Consider the following 21770-nt stretch of genomic DNA (forward strand, 5'->3'; position numbering starts at 1 on the left):
GCCACCGGGCCCTCTGACCACCACCAGTAGGCAACGGGTGAAGTGTCTTGCCCAAGGACACAACGACCGAGACTGTCCAAGCCGGGGCTCAAACCGGCAACCTTCCGATTACAAGGCGAACTCCCAACTCTTCAGCCACAATCGAAAATGTATCTCAACTCCTAAACGAGATACATGGATACAGACAGAACAAAGTTTTCCACCCACCCCTGTATCCATTATTTACTATTCCGATGTCCTGGCTAAACTGGGAGCCCTGATGCGAGTACAACGCATGTGAAATTAGAAAATGTGAAGTAGGACATACATTTTGGACTTTTAAGTCTTACAGCTTGTCCTACTGATAAAGACCTCCCCCATGGCCATCCACAATACACCAAAGTAATTAAATTACACATTTCTGTAATTTTATACATTTACTTCATACAGTTTAAAAAAAGAAATCTACTACAGCAGCATTTCTTTATCATGTAGAGAAACTAAGACAAACTGTGGATGTTGCTCTTCTTTGTCTTTGTCCAGCTGACATAAGATCAAAGTGTGCTGCGATAGATTATCAGATCATGTTGTTAACCTTTTTGATTAAACTGCTGTTAAAATAGTTACCATTCAATATTACACCAACAAAACTGATACTGACTCACAGTTCAGAGCAACTGACCGCTGAGCTCTAACAAGCTGCAAGTATTGAATAACTCACAGCGATATCAGAGATATTAGAAGAAAGAAACATGACACTTGAGCAAGATAGCAAGATCGCGGCAGTCCCAACCCTGGTGCCAAAAGAAAAAAATAACACCTTTACAATAATCGAGCTAGGAAGCCTGTGAGCCCAGTCATGCTGCTGCACTGGCACTGCACAGGTTAGTAGCTTTGATGATGAGCATTACTGCACTGGAGAGGTAGGTGAGAGTAGGTATCATTTTTCTTGGATTAATTGCATCCACTGTGTCATTAAGTGAATTTAGCACGGCATTTGTTTGGTGAAGTAAGCAAGAGCACTGATCATGTTGGCAACATGAATGGAGTAGCACTCTGCACACGAGCAAACTATAATAGACTGGAAAAAACAAATGCTTTTAGAGGTCCAGCATGAGGGCAGCATGGTGGCATGGGCGTTAGCACTGTTGCCCCACAGCAGGAAAGCCCTGGGTTTAAATCTGCCTATCTGTCTGGAGTTTATATGTTCTACCCATGTTTGTGTGGGTTTTTTCTATAGGTAATCTGGCTTCCACCCACTTAGGGACTTAGATCAATTGGTGAGAGTTTGAGCCTGAGTAGCTGTCTATTGCTCTGTGATAGGCTGGTACTGCGTGTCCCGCCTCTTGCCCAATGGATAAGCAGAAGAGGATAACTGGCTGGGTTTTGGAACAAAGTCAACAAATGTTTGAGCATCTTTTTAATCAGATTCCTCTGATGATTCTGCACCTGCATATTTTATGTCCTGATGACCGTGGATCTCGCTTTAGGGCTTTAAAATAAATGCCCAAATAAGTGCCTGGAGATGTTACCAACATAGCTGAAGAGTGGTGAGGCGAGCTCCTACTTCTGTTTAAAACATGTTTTTTTGTGACCCTTAATAAATGAAACATTACCTACATGAGACTCAAAGCTAAAAGGTAGACAGTGTTTGCAGTTAAGGAGCTCAAACTTATATGCATCCATTTGTCACTTATCTTGTTTGTAGCAAAAACAGAGAACGCCTTCCATTAATTACACATCCCTGATGTATTCATTAACATAATTATAACATGACAGTTCGTACAGGGATAATTATACAGTGAAGGGGTGGAGCTCAAGGGCCAGGGGCAGAATTAGCCCGTTTTCCTTCAGTTCACAGTGAGGTCAGCAGCCACCGCAGCCCCGAAGTCAAGGGCCAAAAGAAAAAAGAAATACCGTCCTCCGCTGCTCACTGTGCATAGGATCCTTTCATTGTCTTCATGACTCTGAATCGGGACAAAGGAAAACAATTAGAACAGGAGGCTGTGCCTGGCTGTTTTCAGATGGGAAAACCAAAAAAGAGGTGGAAGAGAAACATGGTAGGTTTCTGGACTAGTCCTGCCAGCAGCAACTCTCCCACCCCAACCCCTGCACTGAATCCTTCCATTGTATCCAAACCACAAATCCCACACTTTGCCTGGAAAAGCAGAGAGGAGCCTTGACTGAAATATACATTGGAATTTTTTTTAGGAGGGGTGTATGGGAATGCCCAAAACTTTTACAAAGCCTTTATTCAGTTAAACAAATAAAAGTTTAAAACTAAGATACTGTTACTGTGTTTTTGTGCTAAGATATCTATTTCAAACTTCCAACACTGGAGAAGTTTTTAAGTGGCGCGGCGCTTCTTCTTCTTTTTTTCCCTCAGGAGTGTTGCAACTTTGTAATCAACCCCTCTTTACTTTTCAGGCTAAAGTTAATTACAGGTTTCAGCAAGCAGCCTGAAGAGGTTCAGGGTCAAAACAAAAATGCCTGACTGCCTGAGCCGAGCGATGTCCCGCTGCTGCTTCTGCTTCTTCGACCGAAACTCGGGAAAGGTTATCGTTTTTTAACACCCTTCTGACGTATACGTTACTTTTTCATCTCACTTCTCCAGCTCTTTGACCTTTTCTCAGATATGAGTTTCCATAAATAATTGTGTTGTTGGAAGTCTCAAACAGGATGCCGTTACGCTATAAACACAAAACTTTCGCCTACCAGAGTCGGTTGGGGCCTGAGTGCCCTGCTGTGGTTTGTTGTGTAATCTCTCAGTTATGCACTTTATTTTCTTACCACTGGCACTGTGACGCCTTTCACTGTTTTCCATTGCTGCTGGTGCTTTCAAAGCGAGAAGATAGCTGAAACTTGGATATGATTTACACAGTCTGAACGCATTTTTAAAGAACATGTTGCGTATGTGTAATGGGACTGTATGTACGCGTGGAGACATAACAAAACAAGCATTTCAGTATGGTTACAATGAGCCGAGGTACATTGATCCACCAGCTTTTTACATCATTTACCATCTCTTTAGCAAATGGAGTTGGTTCACATGTCTCTGTATGATCTACAGCAACTAGAGCCTAGAGTTACTTGAATAAAGGTTTGGTGGATTTTCCATACTACCACAAAGCAACTGTATTTACATTGCTCTGCCAAAGTCTTGAGCCACTGCTCATTTCTTTACATTTTTAAAGGAAAATGGGCAATTTATTAAAACATTTGCCAACATAACTGGAAATACAGTGTATAAGTAACATTTATTCAGGAACAGTTCTCGTGTTTCTTGAAGGACATTCAAAGCTCTTCTTTGGATGTTTCTGCCTTTTGTTCTGTTCTCTGTCAAGATGATCCCACACTGCTTCAATAATCTTGAGGTCCAGCTCTGGGGAGGCCAGTCCATGACTGATAGTGTTCCTCTGTGTGTTTTTCTATCCAGGTTCACTTTTACTGCATTGGCGGTGCGTTTGGGGTCCCTTCATGATTCCATCAACTTTCAAATGAAATGACAGAGCCTCCACAGTGTTTTTCAGATGGCTGTAGACGCTCACTGTTGTACCTCTCTCCTGACCTCCTTTGTACATATTGGTGATGAAATGAACCAGTCATTTTAGATTTGTATTCATTTCTATGAGGTCCTGTGTCAAGTTTTTGCTGGATTTTTCCCTGGTTGGACACAACAGTTACTGTTCATCTGCTGTTTTTAGGCCACTTCTTCTTTTGTCCTACACTTGTCCAGTTTCTGTAAGTTTTTAAGGACACACTGCACACCATGCTAAGATAAGTCAAGTTTTCAAGACATTTATAATCTGGACAAAGTATAATATCTGCTGACAAATGAATGGAGTTTTAAACCACTGCAGCTAAAAGATCAGACATACAGTACAAATCACCAATCATTGGAGTGGGTACGCATCTGTCTTGATGCATGCTCAATCATCCAGGTAAGGAAATCCCAAAAGTTGATCTGGATGTAGCGCTTTCAGGGGGAGAAACGTTTCGTCACTCATCCAAGTGACTTCTTCAGTCTCAGCTGACTGCAGGTTTCCCCAATCCTATAAACAGTACATTTACAGAATGACTGAAACTAGCCCACTGGCGAACAACGTGCTGTGAGATCAGTTTCTTGATTATTAATATGCAAATTTTCATGACCATTGATCAGCAACACTGATCAAAGATCACTGAATTGATCAGTGGTCCAGAATCAACTTTTTGGGAGTGTGAACTATCTGTTCTGTTCTGGTTAAACACAAACAAAAAAACAGACGAAATATCTGCCACTGTAAAATCTAATTAGTTCCCAGAACTTAAAAAAAAAAACTATGCAAAATCGTTGCCTCCAAAAAACTAAAACTTATATAAGGTTTATCTGGTATGCTTATAAATTTATTAATAGTCCCCTTTTTCTTCTCAGCGGACTTCTCTATTGTGTTTGTGCATACTTACATTATTAGTATGATTACATTGTATGTGTTCAGCTTCCTCCATGAAAACAAGAAACTACAAACCTGGAATGTTTCTCCATTGTTAGCTTGCTGAGTTTTTAGCATCACTTGAAATGTATGCAGGAAGCAGACCTGTGGTTTTGAGGGCAAGACCTTTTGATGAGTTACTTACCATCGCGTGAAGACAGAAGCTAATGTGGAAGTCTCTTAAATGTCAATTGTTTCTAATATTCAACAGGGGGTGGAGGACTACCATGGCTCTGCAGAGAAGTCTGATGGTATTGAAGTCTATGAGATAATGACCTCATGCCAAAGCAGGGTGTACATTAGGTTGGGCTACCTTGTAGTTAACAGTTCACACCGTCTGAGTGTGGCGTGTCCTCAGTATGAAGGTCAGGTCCACAGCACCTTCATCAGACCTCAATTCAAAACACCAAGATGGAAATGACAATGACTAACAAGCTCAGAGGCTTCAAGACAGAATTTTACTTACCAGTCGATGGTGTTTCAGTGGCTCTATGCATCTTTTATGTAAAGTCGATTGCACTGAAGGAAGAGGCGTGCTTGTTTGGTTGTTGAGTTCAAACATTAACAACCTTTCTCAGGAATGAGTTACTCACCTTTAATGCATCCTATTAATGACAATGTTATAAACCTGCATGTGCATACAAGTCAAGCAAGCCAGCCAAAGCTCAGGTACAAGCACTCAAGAACATGACGGAAACATTCACTTCATACAAAGACTTTATTGACAATGTGTGTGTGGCATACTTTTCAATGGAATTGCTAAATCATGAGAGTTTCATATTTATGTTTGCGAAACGACGCTGAGAATCTGTAATGTATATATAGAGGCAAAAGTGCATATTCTTGTTCCTTTTTATTTTGTTCATGTACACATTACACTATACATAAATAATTGCATTGTAAAAATGACTCAAATATTTACAAGTATAATATATTTTATATAATATATAAATTTTATATTAAATCTAGGTAGATTACAATTAGGATACTGGATCAGGACGCTTCCTGTGAGTCTATGAGCGTGTGTGCGCGTGCTATCTGTGGTTATTGAGCAGCACCTCCAGCCAGCAGGGGCAGGAAGTGATGAACTGTCTGGAGTAGCAGGGCCCCCATCCTTTTGCAAAACTGATGCGAACACTGTGGGGGTCCCAGGGCCCCTCCTGGCTCTCGGGCTTTACGCTGTGCTCTGCCATCCAGCTGGAGCACTCATAATCGAACACCTTGAGAGAAAAGCCCGGCATCACCCTCTTCACGTTTAGCCCTCGAGCACTGGGCGGGTCCAGAGTGGGCGAGTGAACAAACACCGGGTGCTGGCTGCGATTGTACACCCAAACTCCGTCCGGCTCGCGACTCAGAACGATGCCGAAACCAATTTTACTGCGTATCTGCTGCACACTGCTGCTGCTGCTCCCTCCGTGCCTGTGATGTCCGTGATGACCTAACAAGCTGTGGCTCCCTGGGTCGTCACGCCGGCTATGGTAGGCGTTGGCTTGGAGTTGGCTAAGACAGAGGCCAGTGCCCTGAGGTAGGTCATAGAAGATGCTGAGTGAGGGCTCGTAGGCTGGATAAAGGCGACCCACGCGTGTGCGCTGCTCCCAGTAAGCAACACTACACCAGTGAGAGCGATGTCCGCCAGAGGTCACCGAGCCGATGGAGGTACCAGTGTCTGAAGAGGAAAGGAAAGGAAGTGAATGAGGTAATGGTCGTAGCAGTAAAGTATATTTAATTTTTCTATCAGTGTGAGATGACATAAAAGACACTTTAGCTGCTGAGCACAAGTAAACAACATCAGAACATCATAAATGGATCTTTATATTGCTATCCCTGAAATCTGTTCTGACTCATCAATAAAAGGAATAATGGGAAGTAGCTATCAGTCGATCTACTTCACTTTTTAAGTTGATGGTCGTCAATTTGTGTGAACCCTGTGTGTTAAAATCTTGTTTAAGTACAACCTTTTCACTCAAAATATATCAGACTAACACAACTACAGCAGGTTTCACGCGGCCACAGAAAACATGCCTGTTTTGAAAGCAGGAAATCACTTTCTAGGAAGTGGAGAAAGGCTTTATTTTAGCAAAGTTTGATGTGTGAAAATGCACCCACAGTTCATTAGACTGGACTTCTTCTGGAAATCTACATTGTAACTCACGATGCAACTTCCCGAGAAATGTTACCACACTTCGGGTCAATGCAGCCCGCAATGGCTGAATGGCGTGAATGGTTACAGCATACGGTTAAAAGGGGCTTACCTAAGTTACCACATCTCAGTACTATAGAACATTTATTTGCTTTGACTGAGCTCTAGAGGAAGGACCGTGATGATAGAGGGGACCATCTCAAATTCCTTGTGCTTCCTTGAATGCTGTTATTTTGTTTCTAGTTTGTCTTTCATGTAAAATTAGCATTCTCTGGATGTCCTAAATGCATCTCTTGGATTGTTTCCTCTTTTGTAACAATATCTAAAAACAATTAAAAAAAAGAACACATGGACATGAGTGTTGACCACGGTCTCCCTCCCCTGATAAATGATAAACAAAATGTCCCAATACTCGATGCTGTAAATGATTCACATCATTTTTATACCCATTCAGCTGCATGGATGCATGCTCTTCCCTTTAGTTAGTCGCCTGTTGCGGTATTTTGAAAAGGGGGTTAAAACTGTTAACTCCACTGACATCTCCTCACCGTCACCCTCTGCAAGCCTCTTTCAAGCCCGGAGTTAAAGAGGAGGTTTTAGAGCGGGGTGTCTGGGGTGGAAAGCATTCAGCTCTCTGTCAACCTAGCGCAAGCCCATGAACCCTTGACCCCCCAGCCCTCATGCTATCAGCTCACATTAACTCCCACACAGAGTGATGCCATTATTTTGCTCCAGAGACTCTATTGACACAGAAGATTTAAAGACCCATGTGCCTGTGGCCCCATTCCTTTCATATTCCAGCGAAAAAACCCTCGACTTCATTTACCAGGGGCCAAAATGGCGGCAGCCTTTCTCCCAATGGCGGGTTGCTTTAAAAGAAGAAAGTGAAACGAGGGCCGAGATCTTTTTTGTGTTTATGCCCCGGCCATTTTCATTTCAGGGGTTTCAGAGAAGAAGGGTTGGTAAATGTAGAAGAGATGTGAGTGGTTGCACACGAGCACAAACACACACAGAAAATGATGAGACAGGGCCTCACACATGCCCACGTACGCACACAAATTGAGCCCTCTGATCCAAACAGTATGACTGTAACACACACACACACAAAATTGCACTTCTCATCTGAGGCCCACGTGTGTCATTAGTGAATTCCAGGCTGGCAACTCCTGCGGACTGCAGTTTTTACAGCTCTCCAATAAGAGAGCGGGCTGCACGGCTAGCTAGGATCTCTCTCTTTCTCCCACTCTATCTCTTCGTGGCTCGCTCACGCACACACAAACACACACTTTTACAAGCCATGCTCTTCCCTGTAATAAGGCAACGCAAACATGTCTGGGGAAACACAGGGAGACTTTATGAGCTCACGATCAACTTAATTCCCAAAGAAGACTTAAAACAAACTGGAACTTTTAAGGTTTTCTTTCAAAAGGCACGGCACACTTTAATTTCAATCGTATGATGAATGATGGGGCAAATAATATGGTTTTAAAGGCTGGCTTTTTTACGTTTCAGACACCCTCAGTATTCATAGCTGGATAGTATATTGGAAATAGAAACATAAGAGGCAGCAGCTAGAAGACATGAGCACTCATAAGAATTTAGATCTCCTCCTGCTCTTTATTTATGGTCTCATGCACGCCTGAAGTGTGCTTGTGCAGACTTTATTAAATTTAAGAATGACTGACCTGCTGTAAAGTTCAAAACACTAGATCAAAATTTCCACCAGCATTTTGACAGCGAGGCATGTTTAATGTTTCTGGCAGAGTCCTCGGTGTCATCACGCTCGGCCTGGCTATCATCCAAGTAAAGGTGTAACCAGCTTGTGTGAGAACGATGAAGGAGGGAGGGAGGAGGAGGAGGGCAACCGACTTCTTCAATGGAATTTTTAAAGAGGGGTTGAAGCTGGAGGTTATCAGCATGTTTATATTCAACTGGAGGAAGTCAAAAAGCTGTGTGTGTGTGTGTGTCTGTGGGACTTTGTTGGTGTGCATGCATGCCCGCATCTGTACGTGGGCTGGCAGCAATTACAAAGTCCTGCAAGCATTTAAGCCAACCTCTATTTAACAGCCCTGTTTACCAATTAGATAAGTAGCCTTTGTTATTTCATTTCAAAATCGCTGTCTCTTAGTGCCAATCTCACCGAGACGCCCACTGAACTTTAGGGGTTGAACAAAGGTGGGAATATACACGCCAACAAGCTGCAACTTTACTGCACAAACAAAGTAAAAGGCAGTGGCAATCAAAGTTCAGAGGTCAGACAGTCAGTTTCCTGCCGGATGCTCACAGATTGTTAAACCTGGACTTCAAACGAGGACGCCAGCACTCATCTTTTATCTCACATTTCCGCATCTCTCTGTTTTCCCTCCTGTAACAATGTTGGGAATATGATGTGACGCTCCCTCAGCAGACAAAATGATGCATAAAAGCTTAACTGGTTATGAACATATTTTGGGTCTTGCATATGTGAAGCAAACACGCTAATAAGCTGGCTGTTTACATGTCTATAGCTGTAAAGCTACTTTAACTTCCTCCAAACTTCCTGCTTTGTTTTCTCTTACTCCAGTCTGAACAGTGGAGGCTTCCTCCTCCAAACTGTAACCTGGAGAGAAGAGAGGAATAAAGCTGTGCAGGAAAAGACGGGAAGCAGAGGAGTAAAAAAGAGAGAGACAGAGGAAAAGGGAGACTGGGTAGACTGAAAGAGGGAGCGGGGGAACGAGAGGGAGCGAGAACCTGCCAAGCATAACCAGCATCCAAGGAAAAAATGAAGAGAGAGAAAGAGACTGTGAGAAAGAGAGGGAGGGAGGGAGACCCTCGTCTTTCATCCAGTGCCAAGGATTAGATTCCCCTCCAGTTATTAGACTCTTCCACTGTGCTGAAAGAAGTGGGTGGGTTGGGAAGGGGGCGGGCAGGGATGAGGAGGGAGTGTGAAGGGGACAGAGGGACGAGAAGGGAGGATAGAATTTATCTACTGACCATCGTCGGTCGCCTTTAAAATGCTTTGTTTTGATTCAACTTAATGCCAAAGATCCTAAAAGAGTAGAAATAAAATCAAATAAGGTGGGGAAAAAACAGAGAAAAAGTGAGAGGGAGAAAGAGAGAGAGACACCCCTCCCTGCCTACAAATGGTAGATTCTATGTTGTTTGAGACAACTATCATTACAGGGAAAAAACTTCAATCCAGCAAGCCACATTTAAGCTGGCGTCTCGACTATCTCTACCATCAGCGGGCTGCCTTATCGCCAGACGTGGCCTTTACAGTCGAACACAGTGGGGCTCTTGCTCACACACGCGCACAAACACGCATTCCTGCACACACACACTCATTCCTTCTCCCTCTTTTTTTTTTCCATTGTGAAGTGGATCTCTGTGATGGAGCGGTGTGTGACTGGAGATGTCTCGTGTTTAACGGCACAAGAGACACAAACCTGGCCTCGCCAGCTGGAGACGTCCTTTGGACCGACCCGACTGAGCTGAAGTAAAGTTACAGTGTGTCCCTGTAAAATTCCTTGGGAGAAGTGCTCGGAGGCGGTTTAGAAAGGAAGAGCGAAAGTAACGAGCTTCCTGCATTTCTGCTGCTACTTCAAAGTGCCAAACAACTCGAGCCAAGGAATGTCTCAGGTTTTGCATACAACTCGCATCCTGGACAACTCCACTGTCGCGTTTATGCCATCACCTTGGCCATAAAAAAAAAAAATTGTGAAAGTAAATGCTTGCACTGCATTTGGCTTGCACACAGTTGGCTTTGCAAGATGATCTTATCTGTGGTCAGTTTTTACCTTTTTATTCTCATTGTGCTTCTCCTATACATGCAACTGTGCGTGCACCTACAGAGCCACCAGAGATACATACGCAGGTGTCATCACCACTAAAGACTTAGAGTCTTAAATCTGGCTTGCTTAAGACAATGCATAGTTTAAAGTGCACAAATGACTCAAAGAAAGATGATTAACGTCTGAACGGAGGCACGAAAAGCAGACGCAGGGCTGCTTCAGAGCTCGGTAGTTGACAACTCTCCCCTCCCAACACATTCCTGGACAGGCCCTCTTCCTCAACACTTCCTCCCCCCCACCCACCCTCCCCTCAGCCAGTCACAGGGGTCAAGTTGACAAGTCTCTCATTGAGCCTCACGTGGTCCAACTATATGGCCTTCACTCCTCACAACATAATTACACGCGTTTATTGGTGGAATAGATCCATTTGTTCCACTATGAAGAATTAGTTATGGAATTCCACTAAAATGTAATTTGGGAGAATTATCAGAATGTGAAACTCCAGCTCAGACGTGCACGCGGGAGTGTGGACCGAAAGCGAGGTGACACGAGGGCCTGCAGTCGTTTAGCGGAGGGCGACGCGTGCAAGAGCACATTTACTATTTCTCGTCATTCGGTCATCAAAATCAAATGATGACAAATGCTGTCAAAAGTGATTTCCAAAGCGGGGTGAACAGGCGGCTACAAGTCCTGAAAATACCTACAAATATTAATTAACGTGCGTCTTAGCTCAGGGTTGCCTTTGGAGCTCACGGTGCTGCCGACAGTTTCTTACATTTCATAGAGTCAGAGTCTGTCGACATCTGCAAAGAATCTTTAGGTTCAGCAGCATGGCAGGATTCCATTAAAAGCCAAATTGCGAGTTGGCAAAAACTCTGAGGGAACAACGGAAAGCCACAGCCAGTCCTGTAATTTAAACCTTATTTTAAATTGTGATTGCCTGACAACATGGGCTGAAAGAGAGGAGAGCAAGACTACGAGAGCAAAAAGCAAGCAGAAGAACTGTGGAGAAGCAACAGCAGAGGTGGATCTTCAGTAAGGGCAGGAAGGGAGCAAGAGCAGAAGAGATAATGAAAGAGAGGAGAAAAGGTTTTTGTGAACAATGAAACAACAACCTTTGCTTAATCACCAGGATGGCTACAAATATGTAACGTCTTCTTAGTGTATGAACTTGGAAGCCTGCTGATTCACTTTGCTTCATTTAGAAATGTCTGCGAGATGCATCTGCACGCGGCGTTTAAACATATGCACACTACTGCCGCATCTATCATAATGAAAAAGAAAATCAAGAAAACACAACCCGCTCAAGCAATCTATTCTAGGCGCAGGGACCTCAGATGCTCACATACGCTATAATTCATGTTGGCTGCTTTTGGGGGGCATCTTCGCCCCAACAGGCGATGTGACGCACGTGACGTGTCAAAACTAGCGCTTCGGACACTCAGTGAGTACAGATTTTACAGCTTTTTGATTACATTTGAGACAGAGCCAGAAGAAATGAAATCTTTTTTAAAAGTTGGAAAGTATTAAACCCCTCTATTTGTTTTCTATAGGGAAATAAAATAAGGGAACCTGGAGGGTTTGGTAAGTGTGGCTGACATGTTCTGGGTCTGCTATCAGAAAGTCCATCTATACAAAGCATTAACCCTTTATTGCCCTTCATATATATATATATACATATATACATACAAGAATTTCACTCGCATGTGCTGTACCAATGTACCTGCACATGTGATGTGACAATAAAAAGTGATTTGATTTGATTTGATTTGATATATTTTTTTTTTTTCTGTTGCCTTTTAAGATTTGTTTGCTATCCTGAAAAATCTGAAATCTAACTTTACTCTTATTTGTTACTTTTCTTTACTCTTATTTGTTACTTTTCTTTCAGATGTTAACCTGGTCTGTGCTTTGGTTTAAGCCACAAAAGGGCAAAGTTATAGGAAGAGCACTGCAGAATTAAACTGCAAAATAAAAACCATGAAAAGTTTAATAATGGTGCTCTCCAACTGAGAGAAATGCCACATCCAGAACTTGTCAGCTCTTCCAGATATTCCCTTCACTGCTGTATTTTCTCTGGGAGCAGGGCTGTAATAACATGGCATTCAGTCCAAAATGTGTTAAAAAAAAAAGAAAAAAAAAAAAGGTCACAAACACAATAAACTGAGCGAGTTGTGTGCTGCGTCCTCACCCATGCGGCTGCTTGTAGTGAAAAAGAGGCGCAGTGGAAAATATTTGAGGAAATGGCAAATGGTTAATGGGCCGGCACTTGATGTTGAATTCCATAGTCTAATGTGTCTCAGTCAGGCATAGGAGCAAGTGCTGTACGCGTGCCAGCAAACAGACTGGAGATTCAGGTCACCGGGAGGACCCATTCAGGCGGCGGCAGAGGGATTCTCACCGGACACGGCAGAATGCGGGTGTTTATTTTGTGTCTTTGAACAATTTATCAAGCATCTGAAAGTGATAACATTTTTTGTTTTGTTTAATCTAGGTATCTAATTGAATATTCTACTTCTGAGAGTAAAGCCTTTACTTGAGAGCAGCATCGCTTTGGTGGGCGAATTCCCCAAAACCTTCTGAGCTAAACGTAGCATGGGAGCACCGTCAAAACTCTTAAAACTGCCTGCTTCCAAACTTCCAAGAATGTCAGTTCCACTCCACGTTTCTTAAGTATTAACGGCGATATGTTCAAACATGTATCACATGTCACTCCCAAGAGTCAGACCCCCTCCTCCCCTTATCCCCCACCTACTCCTTTTACTCGGAGACCCCGCTCCCCCTCACCTTCCCAATTTCCCAACATTCCTAGGCTGTGCCACATCAGTCAAAGGGCCAATTCATGGGGTTAATGCTGCTGTGAGTGCAGACAGGGCTTTGAGACAGGATGTTTGGCTGATACCTCGCTCTGCTTAACCAAACAAGCCCCCAAAATATGATTACTGAGGGCAAAAAGGGACCAGTCCTCTTGTCTTACCTCATTTCATCCAGGCTATACTAATGTCCTCTAAGTATCATTGCCTTACTTGTTTCCACATGTTCAAAAGCCAAGGGGCTAATGACAAGAAGACGAGCAAATGTTTGACATGCACAAGAATGTCATATGGTGAAAGATGGCAAAGAAATCACAAACTCTTGGCACTGTTTAGCTACACTCTCAGGTCCGTCAAATGTACATGAATCTGCATACGGCACACTTGACAATGTGGTGAGTAACATACACAGTGCTCACTGAAATGCTAGTAAAACGAGCTTGTTATACTCATTACACACCAGGAGGACAAGAAAGCAGCTGAAACACAACATCTATGCCAAAAATATAACATTTATCCTGAGGCTGAATGTAAGTATTTACATTTTATGATACATTTTATGTTACGTGCTGAAAATGTGAGTAAGATGCATCTGCACACAGTGTTTAAACATGCGCGTGAAGCAGCACGAAATAAACTAAAGAAAGAGTCGACAACAGTCAGCCTAAATAAAATTATGAGAATTGAGATAATCGCAAATTCAGTTAATTTCAATTCAATTGTATCTATATAGCACAAAATCACACCAACAGTCTCCTTAAGGTACGTCATATTGTAGGGTAAAGACTCTACAATAAGACAGAGAAAAACCCAACAATCAAACAGTCTCCTCTGACCAAGCACTTGGCGACAGTGGGGAGGAAAAATACATTTGTTTGTATTTTAACTTACTAATAAAGGTTTTCCAAATGAGCTACACCTATAAAATCCTTACTTTTTTTGGCTATGTGATGGTGTGATGACAGGGGACCGCTTATTAATAATATGAAACCTCATTCTGCAATTCTGCATGACTTTAATGCATCAGAATTAGCTGCTAACACCAAATGCTAGAGTTTATGTGCTAGAGTCAACATGGTAACAGTTAGCATGTTGTTACGCTGCGAGTTTTAACATGATGGCCAGAAACTGTCTTGATGTCATCTGATTCGTGTTTGGATGGGAATGTCACTTAGCTCTGTTTTTATCCAGTAAATGGCACATCCTGACTGCTGATTGACGCCAACTAATTGTAGGTCTTTGTTTCTAGATGTACTACATTAGTTTGGGAGTATACGTTTAACTGCTTGCCCCCTCAGATAGATTTATTGTTTTCCAGTTTTACAAGAAAAGGATGGATGCATTGTGAAATCAGCACTTGTAAACAAACCACAAACAGAACTCATTGCCCAGGGTTCTCACATACAACAGCGAAGATTACGACAATAATGTACAATCAGCCCTCCATTATCGAGACCTTTCAAAAAAAATTGTTTTTTTAACTGCTACAGTAATTCAAATAAGTTATACCTTTAAATTTTGATAGCTGTTTTTGATTGGCTGCTCATCTTGCCTATGAAACCAATGAGCACTAAGAAACCATGAATCTGTCCAGCCAACTATGCCAAAGCAGGTAACCATCAGGTACCAAGTCTATTATTGTTAGAAATCAAACAATATTTTTTCCCTGAAATCAGAAAAGGCTCTAACATTTCTGTGCAGATGCTGTCAATACTAAATTCCTCCATATCAAACTTTAGAACACAGCAACAGCTTGTAGAAGCTAACCTGTACAGCTGACACAAATGTGCTAATGTAACCGGGTCATAAATTACATATTGTTATAATTACATAAAATGTGTTCGAAACCCCAAACTGTTCCTGGTATATCTGACTTTTAGGACCTCCAAGCCTGTAGTTATCTTCATTATTCTTATCCTTTTCTTCTTCTTTGGTGCAACCCTATAAATTTGGGCTTTTCCCCTTTTCTTCGATTCCCCTGTGGGAGAGGTCAGTTTCATTTATTTTCCAACACTAATTATATTTTTATCCACCCTGATGTTTCTGATTGTGTGTTTTTAGTTCATTATTGTCATAATTATGCCTGTCTTTTTTAGATGCTGTGAATATGTGGTACGTGTGTGCAGCGTATGTGTATAGGCAATGCTAATGCTAGCATGAACAGATAAGCCTTGCTAGCTTGTTAGTTGGCGTGGGTTGAGCTAACGCTCGTCCTATTTACATTTGGTTATAGGAGCTGAAGTGGGCACGTTTTTTACTTGGAGGTCTTTCAGTGTCAGACACAATGCAGGAACAGACCGGTTACACTACCACCTTAACTTTTAATGTCAGCTCAGGCTAATAAGACCTCTTTGTTTTTTAGTTTGACCCATTGGCTATGTTAAGTGGAAGCCATTTATTAGTCTCATCCACATTAGGACCAAATTTCATTACGTTTCCAAACTGACAGCCACAACACTGTCCGTGCGTGAAAAAGCAAATTTCATTCCAAGCTACAAGAGAAAAACTTATAGTCAGAAGAATCAGAGAAAAGCCAGCACACACCTTCAAGTACAGTACTCAGCAGGCCTGTTCAGTTATACATCGATTTTAAAGGTACAAAGAGGAAAAATCCCCTCCAACAAATCGCGTGATTGGTGAAAGCGTGTGTGTGTGTTTGCCCTGATAGAACCCCTATGCGAGTATTTTGAGACGATCTTATCACCGAGTCAGACAGAAATTCCTCCCTGTCTCTCTCCCTGTCATACACACACAACACACACAAGCAGCTGAACAGCACATTTCGTTGGAGTCACAGGGGGACGATCCCAGCAGATATAAGTCTACTAAACCTCCAGCAGAAACACTCTTTTTCAAGGCAGATCTGTTTGTTGTGGTTTAAAGGGAACGTTGACTGATTGAATGATAAAAGAGGCCAGGGCAAAGGTATGTATGGACCACACCCTGCTGTTGCACTTTTTTTTTTTAAAGCTGTGAGTACACAGCTGGTTTTTAAAGGAATGAAAAAAGATGCTAAAGTGCCAAAGCACATGTCCAACGCTTGTTTTTGTCCTAAAAAAAACACTGCAAGCTTTAGATGATATGCCAAAGGATTACCTGCACAATAAAAGAGATTAATTTGCACTCTTGAAAGATCTTACCAACATCAAGGGGTTTTTTCGGGGGGAGGTTGTGACAGCTACGCTCATTCTGATACATGTTTAAGTAGGCTTCGCGTTCAGCTCACTTCCTGTTATTCACCCAGCTTGTAGCTCAAAACAGGAGTCCTCTAACCTGTCAGAGCTAACAACAAAAGCTACATGCAGATTTCTTGGCTGCCTCTGTTTACCCAAGTCTCACTCCTACTCATGCCTCTTGGCCTCCGCTCTGGTTCTCGGCTCCAGAGTGCTGGGGTGGGGGGCAGGGGATCAGAGACCACACACACACACACACACACACACACAAGCTAACTTGTCTATACACTCGACACACCACATGTTGTAAGGAAGCTGATACACTTCCATTCATATAGACAGGCAAACAATAGATGGTTCCCCCTCACTCATTACTCAGAAAGTCAAAAACTTGACATTTGATGGACTTCTGACCGAGTGTGGATGATTTGGGACACAGTCTGCTAAAATAAGTACACTTTCACAAATCAGATAAATTGTTTGAACTCAGAAAGTGTGCAGTGACTGTTAGTCATTGATAAACAACTGTGGATGACTTCTCCAAAACTATCCAAAAAGCAATCTTACACATTCATGATGGTGTTCAACAGAAAACTGATTTGTAGGGTGAATGCAGGTGGACAGTTTATATTATTTGCAATTAAAGCATCTTCTTGCTCGCATTTCAGCTCAAACTCTTCTGAGAGGGGTGACGTGTGCTTTGGGAGGACTGCCGACCTCAGTATTGCTAAAAAAGCTGGCTAAGGCTCTGCCCCTGGAAAACGCGCATAACAACTCAATATACTGCTTCTGCTTCCAACATCAACTTTAACTAAAGGTCTCCAGTTAACTTCTGGGCACAACAACCCCCTCCTCCAAAAAGAAAATCCTCAGTGACTCCTCATAAAGGTCAACGATACCATGGCTACACTACGCAGACTTCATAGGTTGCCCATTCACCTTTCAACACCGTCCACAAGCGAGCTCGGGGAGGCTTGATCGAGTAGGTTTGTGGGTTTCTTCTAACACTGTGAGGACCTCTCCACCCGACCCCAGCACGTAAACAAATAAAGCTCCAGTTTCATCATCTAGAGGGGGCTGTTTCCTGTCCAAAGCAGCCCTGAGCCCCTTCTCCCCCTTTACCGCATACACACACGCGCGTCCGCGCACACACACAGAGCTCTACATCGCCGCCTCATCAGAGCCGCTCGGCTCCCCCGCCCCCAAAGTGCCAGCCTCTTTCCACTGCTCAATTGCAGAGAGGAATGAAGGGATTTGAGGGAAGAAAGAGGGAAAGAGGGGGATGGGTGGTTAGAGAGGCAAAAGGGGATTGAGAGTATGCACAGGGATCTTATTGCAGCTTCGTCGCAGTGAAATATTTTGCTGTGCAGAAAGCATAGACGGGGGAAAGAGAGACAGAAAGCCTACACTGCTGTGGCATCTAGATAGCGAGACCCCAGACCCCCACCGAGCCCTCCGTGCCTCTCTGACAATAGAAGCTTTATGCAGCGGAGTTTTCTGTTGCCTTTGCGGCCTTTGAAAACAGGGGAAAAGCACAACATAACACCACCAGCAAATATAATTTGGCTTTTATGTAAACATTCAGACGGGATGCCTGTCTCAAAAACTTTTTCCCCATTTGTGCTTCCAAACTTCATTGTGAGAACTTTTCCTTTCTTCAGAATCAGCTTTCTTCACCATGCACTGCAGGAAAAGCAAAAAAGCCAGCAGTTATTATGCAAGTTACTCACCTGTGTAGTCTCTTGGCATATTGAGAGGCGGATTGGAGAAGAGGGGTGGCGCAGTTTCAGTGTAAGACAGAGATGAGTCTGGGAAATGTAAGAAAAAGCAAAGGCATACAGGAGAAGTATGAGATCCAGGTTAATTTTTTCCCCCCAACTATGATTTTGGTAATCAAGCACTCCTTGAATCCTTTATCAAACAATAAAAATCTTCTCGTCATTAAAGCTCAAGCTTCGCTGATTTTTAGACTGTCGATAGGACACCTTGGACTTTCTTTAACAGTGCACAAAATGATTAATCAATCCGTTAATCTGACAGCATAATTGTCAGATCAATGAAACAGGGGACTGTTTTATCATAACACAACACCATCATGTGTCTCTTTCAGCACAAGTGTCTTATATCAAATAAAGTCTGTATTTCCAGATGAAAGATATAATGAACTCCTTTCCTACTTTGTTTTGTGGTGGCCATTTTTTTCCCAAACTCACCCAGTGGCTTGTGTTCATCTGAACGGGACAGAGAGTATGGAGGTGGAGGCGATTCTGTAAGAACAGCCAAAAAACACGAGGTTAAACTAAAGGTTCAATGAAGACTGCCACGCACAGTATGCACGGTTAGTTCATTACTGTTTTATTAATCATATCGTAAAGATGCATGAAGTCCACGAGGTTTTACGAGACGCACAATTATGCAAGGAGGCACACAAGAATGTAACATGTCGAACTCTGTCTGTCAGTTCAAAATTGAAGACATTTTGGTTAACACCCCCCCCCCCCCCCCCCCCCTAAAAAGAAAAATATCTAGAGCCTACACTCACATAAAAAGTATTTTCTCCTCAGGGAAGTCTTTAAACATACCTGTTGTTATATCAAATGGTAACACATGCAAGACCTGAATGCAGCTCTGCAGATCAACTTTACACTGTGTTATTTTTCATGGGAAAATATGTTCATAAGGCTGTGTGTGTCTGTAATTTCACTTTGTATCGACATACCTTCTACCCTAGATCAAGGAAAAAACTTAAAGCGTGGGGAATATTTGCACAGCTCATATCTTGGAATTCCTTTGGAGCTTTTTAAATAAATATGCTTAATCAACACGAGTCACATTGCATCAGACCCCCTGTTAAGTATTTCACCCTAGACAATATATTTGCGTCTTTATCTGATGCACTTTTAAAAGCCTTTGCTTCGTTTTTACCCCCTGTTACTTCTTCATTATCTTTCCGTTCTTTCATACAAGCTCTCATTATGACTTTTGTGTTAAAGCGGCTTTGAAAGCTCCATAATTCTGCTGCTGCTGGAATAAATCCTTCACTCCAAAGTGGACACAAGTTTGTGGCTGCGGCCCCTTTAAGAGCAGAGCCAGTAATTGCTGGAGTCCTCAGTCAGTCAGATACCCAGCGAGTCAGTCTGGCGCCAGCACTATGCAAACTGTATATTATCGGCACTCCTTAACCTAAATAACAAGAGGAGGACCTCCTTGTCAGAGGAAAAAGAGCCTAAGTGCAACTTGAGTGCGACCTCCATTTGGATGATGTGAGAAGCGCCAGAGTTTTTGCGAAAATTGAAATAAGCGTGTAACGTAATTGGAATGTGCAGAAGGACCAAAGTAATGGTTGCCCAAAGTTTAAAAAAAAAGAGTTATGAATAGACCATAAACCTGTAAGACAGACGATAAAACACTAGAAGAAAAAACAGACTCGCACTGTCAGCTGGAAGTGCAGCCAGTTAGACGCCTGCAAATGCATGATGAGTTCATCTGTAATAACTGCAGGAAAAGAAATGCTCGACACTTTAACAATACTGACTTTCTTCTTCAGCTGCAGGCCTCAGGCGAGCGATACATATTTGTTGGAATTCCCCATTATATTATGCTATTCGTTATACTGTAGTTATACAGGTCATCAATCTTTATATAGCATTAAATACACTTTTTTTATTTGCATGAGACTAACTTTCTGCAAGGCCTATGAGCTTGGAGGGGATTCTGGGGGGAGACCAGGGGCCCTCGTGAAGGTGTGTGTGATGGTTTCAGATAACTCAATCTCGAGGTTGGATATATTGGTGGATATTTCGGTGTTTAAGGCATTTATAATGGTCTTTTCTAAGGGATGATGTCTGATTAATGAGTTTGATCGATGTTCTCTGATTCCACAACCCCTATCTTCCGGTGTCAGTGTCCTTACCTGGCCCGCATAAGCGGCTGTAGTGATGAGGATTGCAGCACACCTTTGCGCTGTCCACCGCACCGAAGCTCTGGCAGTGGCACAGCGGTTTGAGTCGCGCTGAGAGCGGCAGGTCGCCCCAGCGGAACACCTTACAAAGGAGATAGTATGGAGAGATGTGATGAGCACCGAGCCGCAGCTCAGTATTCGGCACCATAACGCACTCGCCGGGTATCCCTCCTTTGGTCTCCACAGCCTTCACCAAGGCGTCCAGAGACCTCTCCTTGAGTCTCTTCAAAAAAGCGTGAGCGGTGCTCGCAAGGTCCTCCTCCAGCACCCCACGCCTCGGTGCGCACTGACAGGGGCCAGCTCCGTCTTTTCTCGCGGCCCAGTAAGAGCTCCGAGGTCTGAAATCCCATTCCCCAAACAAACAACACGTCACCGTCCTGCTGTCGCTCTCCTGTCCTCGCCGAGAGCCTCTGTGCTCCGGGACGCACATGGCACCCCGGTCATCGTCGGGCTGTTCCTCGTCCTCTCTCTCCGCGCCCTCTGTCAGGTCTCCAGCCTCCCCCGTGAATCCCGGAGCCGTGTCGGTGTGTGTCATCGACCGCTGCTCGTGTCTCTGGAGCTTACCCGAGTGTCTGCCCCACTCACCGTTCCGCTCTCCTTCACCTCGTCTGCTTCCATCCCGCCCGTCGCTCTCGGTGACCACACGGCTTCTCCAGAGTCGCCGTACAAGACCTGGGCGTCTCGACTTGAACATACGATAACCTAAACAGTTTCGGATGTGTCCCGTCGGTCCCGTCCGCTTCTCGGGAGATGCCACATCGATTTACACTCGACGCACAAGACCGTGAGTTTGTGCACGGTGCGCACAGCGTGCGCAGCCGGTGGTCACCGTTTCCAGGCTTCCTCGCAGCATTAGAAGGTAATGATCAATCACGCATCGCGTTAAACATCACCGAACATCTGATGAGGGAGAAGGCTACATGCAGTCACTGCTCAGTGACCTGCTGTCGCCAACTCAATTAAGCCACTTCTTTCGCCTGCCCTCTCACAAAGCCGTTAACTCCCCGACACTCTGAAGGTCCCACACACAATTCACAGAACATAGTCAGACCGCCCAAAAGGCCAGGATCAGCTTACATGAACAGAAAGACCATCACAATCAGAAACTCAGAACTTTTCCAGACTTTCCAGACTAGAGCCTCTTCGATCCCTTCGTGGTTCCTTGGCTTCGAAAAAGAAATCCTTGCAACACTAAAATCTCGGTTTCTGTCGCTGTGTGGGATGCAGGAACTCCGCATCAGTGTCCCGGGACAAAGCAGAGATGATCGGACACTCCGGTGCCAAACTCCAGGACGGAATCCGTGCTGAGAAGTTGTTTTAAAGAGAGCTGGAATTACTCCACTCTCCACTCCCCTGCAGGAACTTTTCGGACGCACACACACAAACACACGCGTTCACACGTGCACACACGCTCCCGCAAACACACACGGACACAAGCTTCAGTCAAGTCAAACGGAATAAA

General features: G+C 43.5%; 1 protein-coding gene across 1 annotated transcript; it reads right to left on the minus strand.

Annotated features, from left to right (window-relative positions):
* Positions 1 to 5164: 5164 nt before the first annotated feature.
* LOC102202245 (mothers against decapentaplegic homolog 6-like) lies at positions 5165 to 21706 on the minus strand. Its single transcript, XM_005746827.1, has 4 exons — positions 20261 to 21706; positions 18561 to 18614; positions 18078 to 18155; positions 5165 to 6117 (listed from the first exon to the last, which is right to left on the minus strand). The coding sequence occupies exons 1-4, from the start codon at positions 21000 to 21002 to the stop codon at positions 5486 to 5488; spliced, it is 1506 nt and encodes a 501-aa protein (XP_005746884.1). The 5' UTR covers positions 21003 to 21706; the 3' UTR covers positions 5165 to 5485.
* Positions 21707 to 21770: the final 64 nt, after the last annotated feature.

Source organism: Pundamilia nyererei, unplaced genomic scaffold, assembly GCF_000239375.1.
Source record: "Pundamilia nyererei isolate P.nyererei 1_Seehausen unplaced genomic scaffold, PunNye1.0 scaffold00184, whole genome shotgun sequence".
Classification (NCBI taxonomy): Eukaryota; Metazoa; Chordata; class Actinopteri; order Cichliformes; family Cichlidae; genus Pundamilia; species Pundamilia nyererei.

What these genes read in the sequence shown, in the direction of transcription:
- LOC102202245 (XM_005746827.1), bottom strand. Translation starts at nt 21,002, where the DNA reads ATGTTCAAGTCGAGACGCCCAGGTCTTGTACGGCGACTCTGGAGAAGC. An exon ending in CAGCCGCTTATGCGGGCCAG is followed by an intron (nt 18,615 to 20,260) that starts GTAAGGACACTG and finishes CTGTTCTTACAG; the next exon opens with AATCGCCTCCACCTCCATAC. An exon ending in AGATGAACACAAGCCACTGG is followed by an intron (nt 18,156 to 18,560) that starts GTGAGTTTGGGA and finishes TACATTTCCCAG; the next exon opens with ACTCATCTCTGTCTTACACT.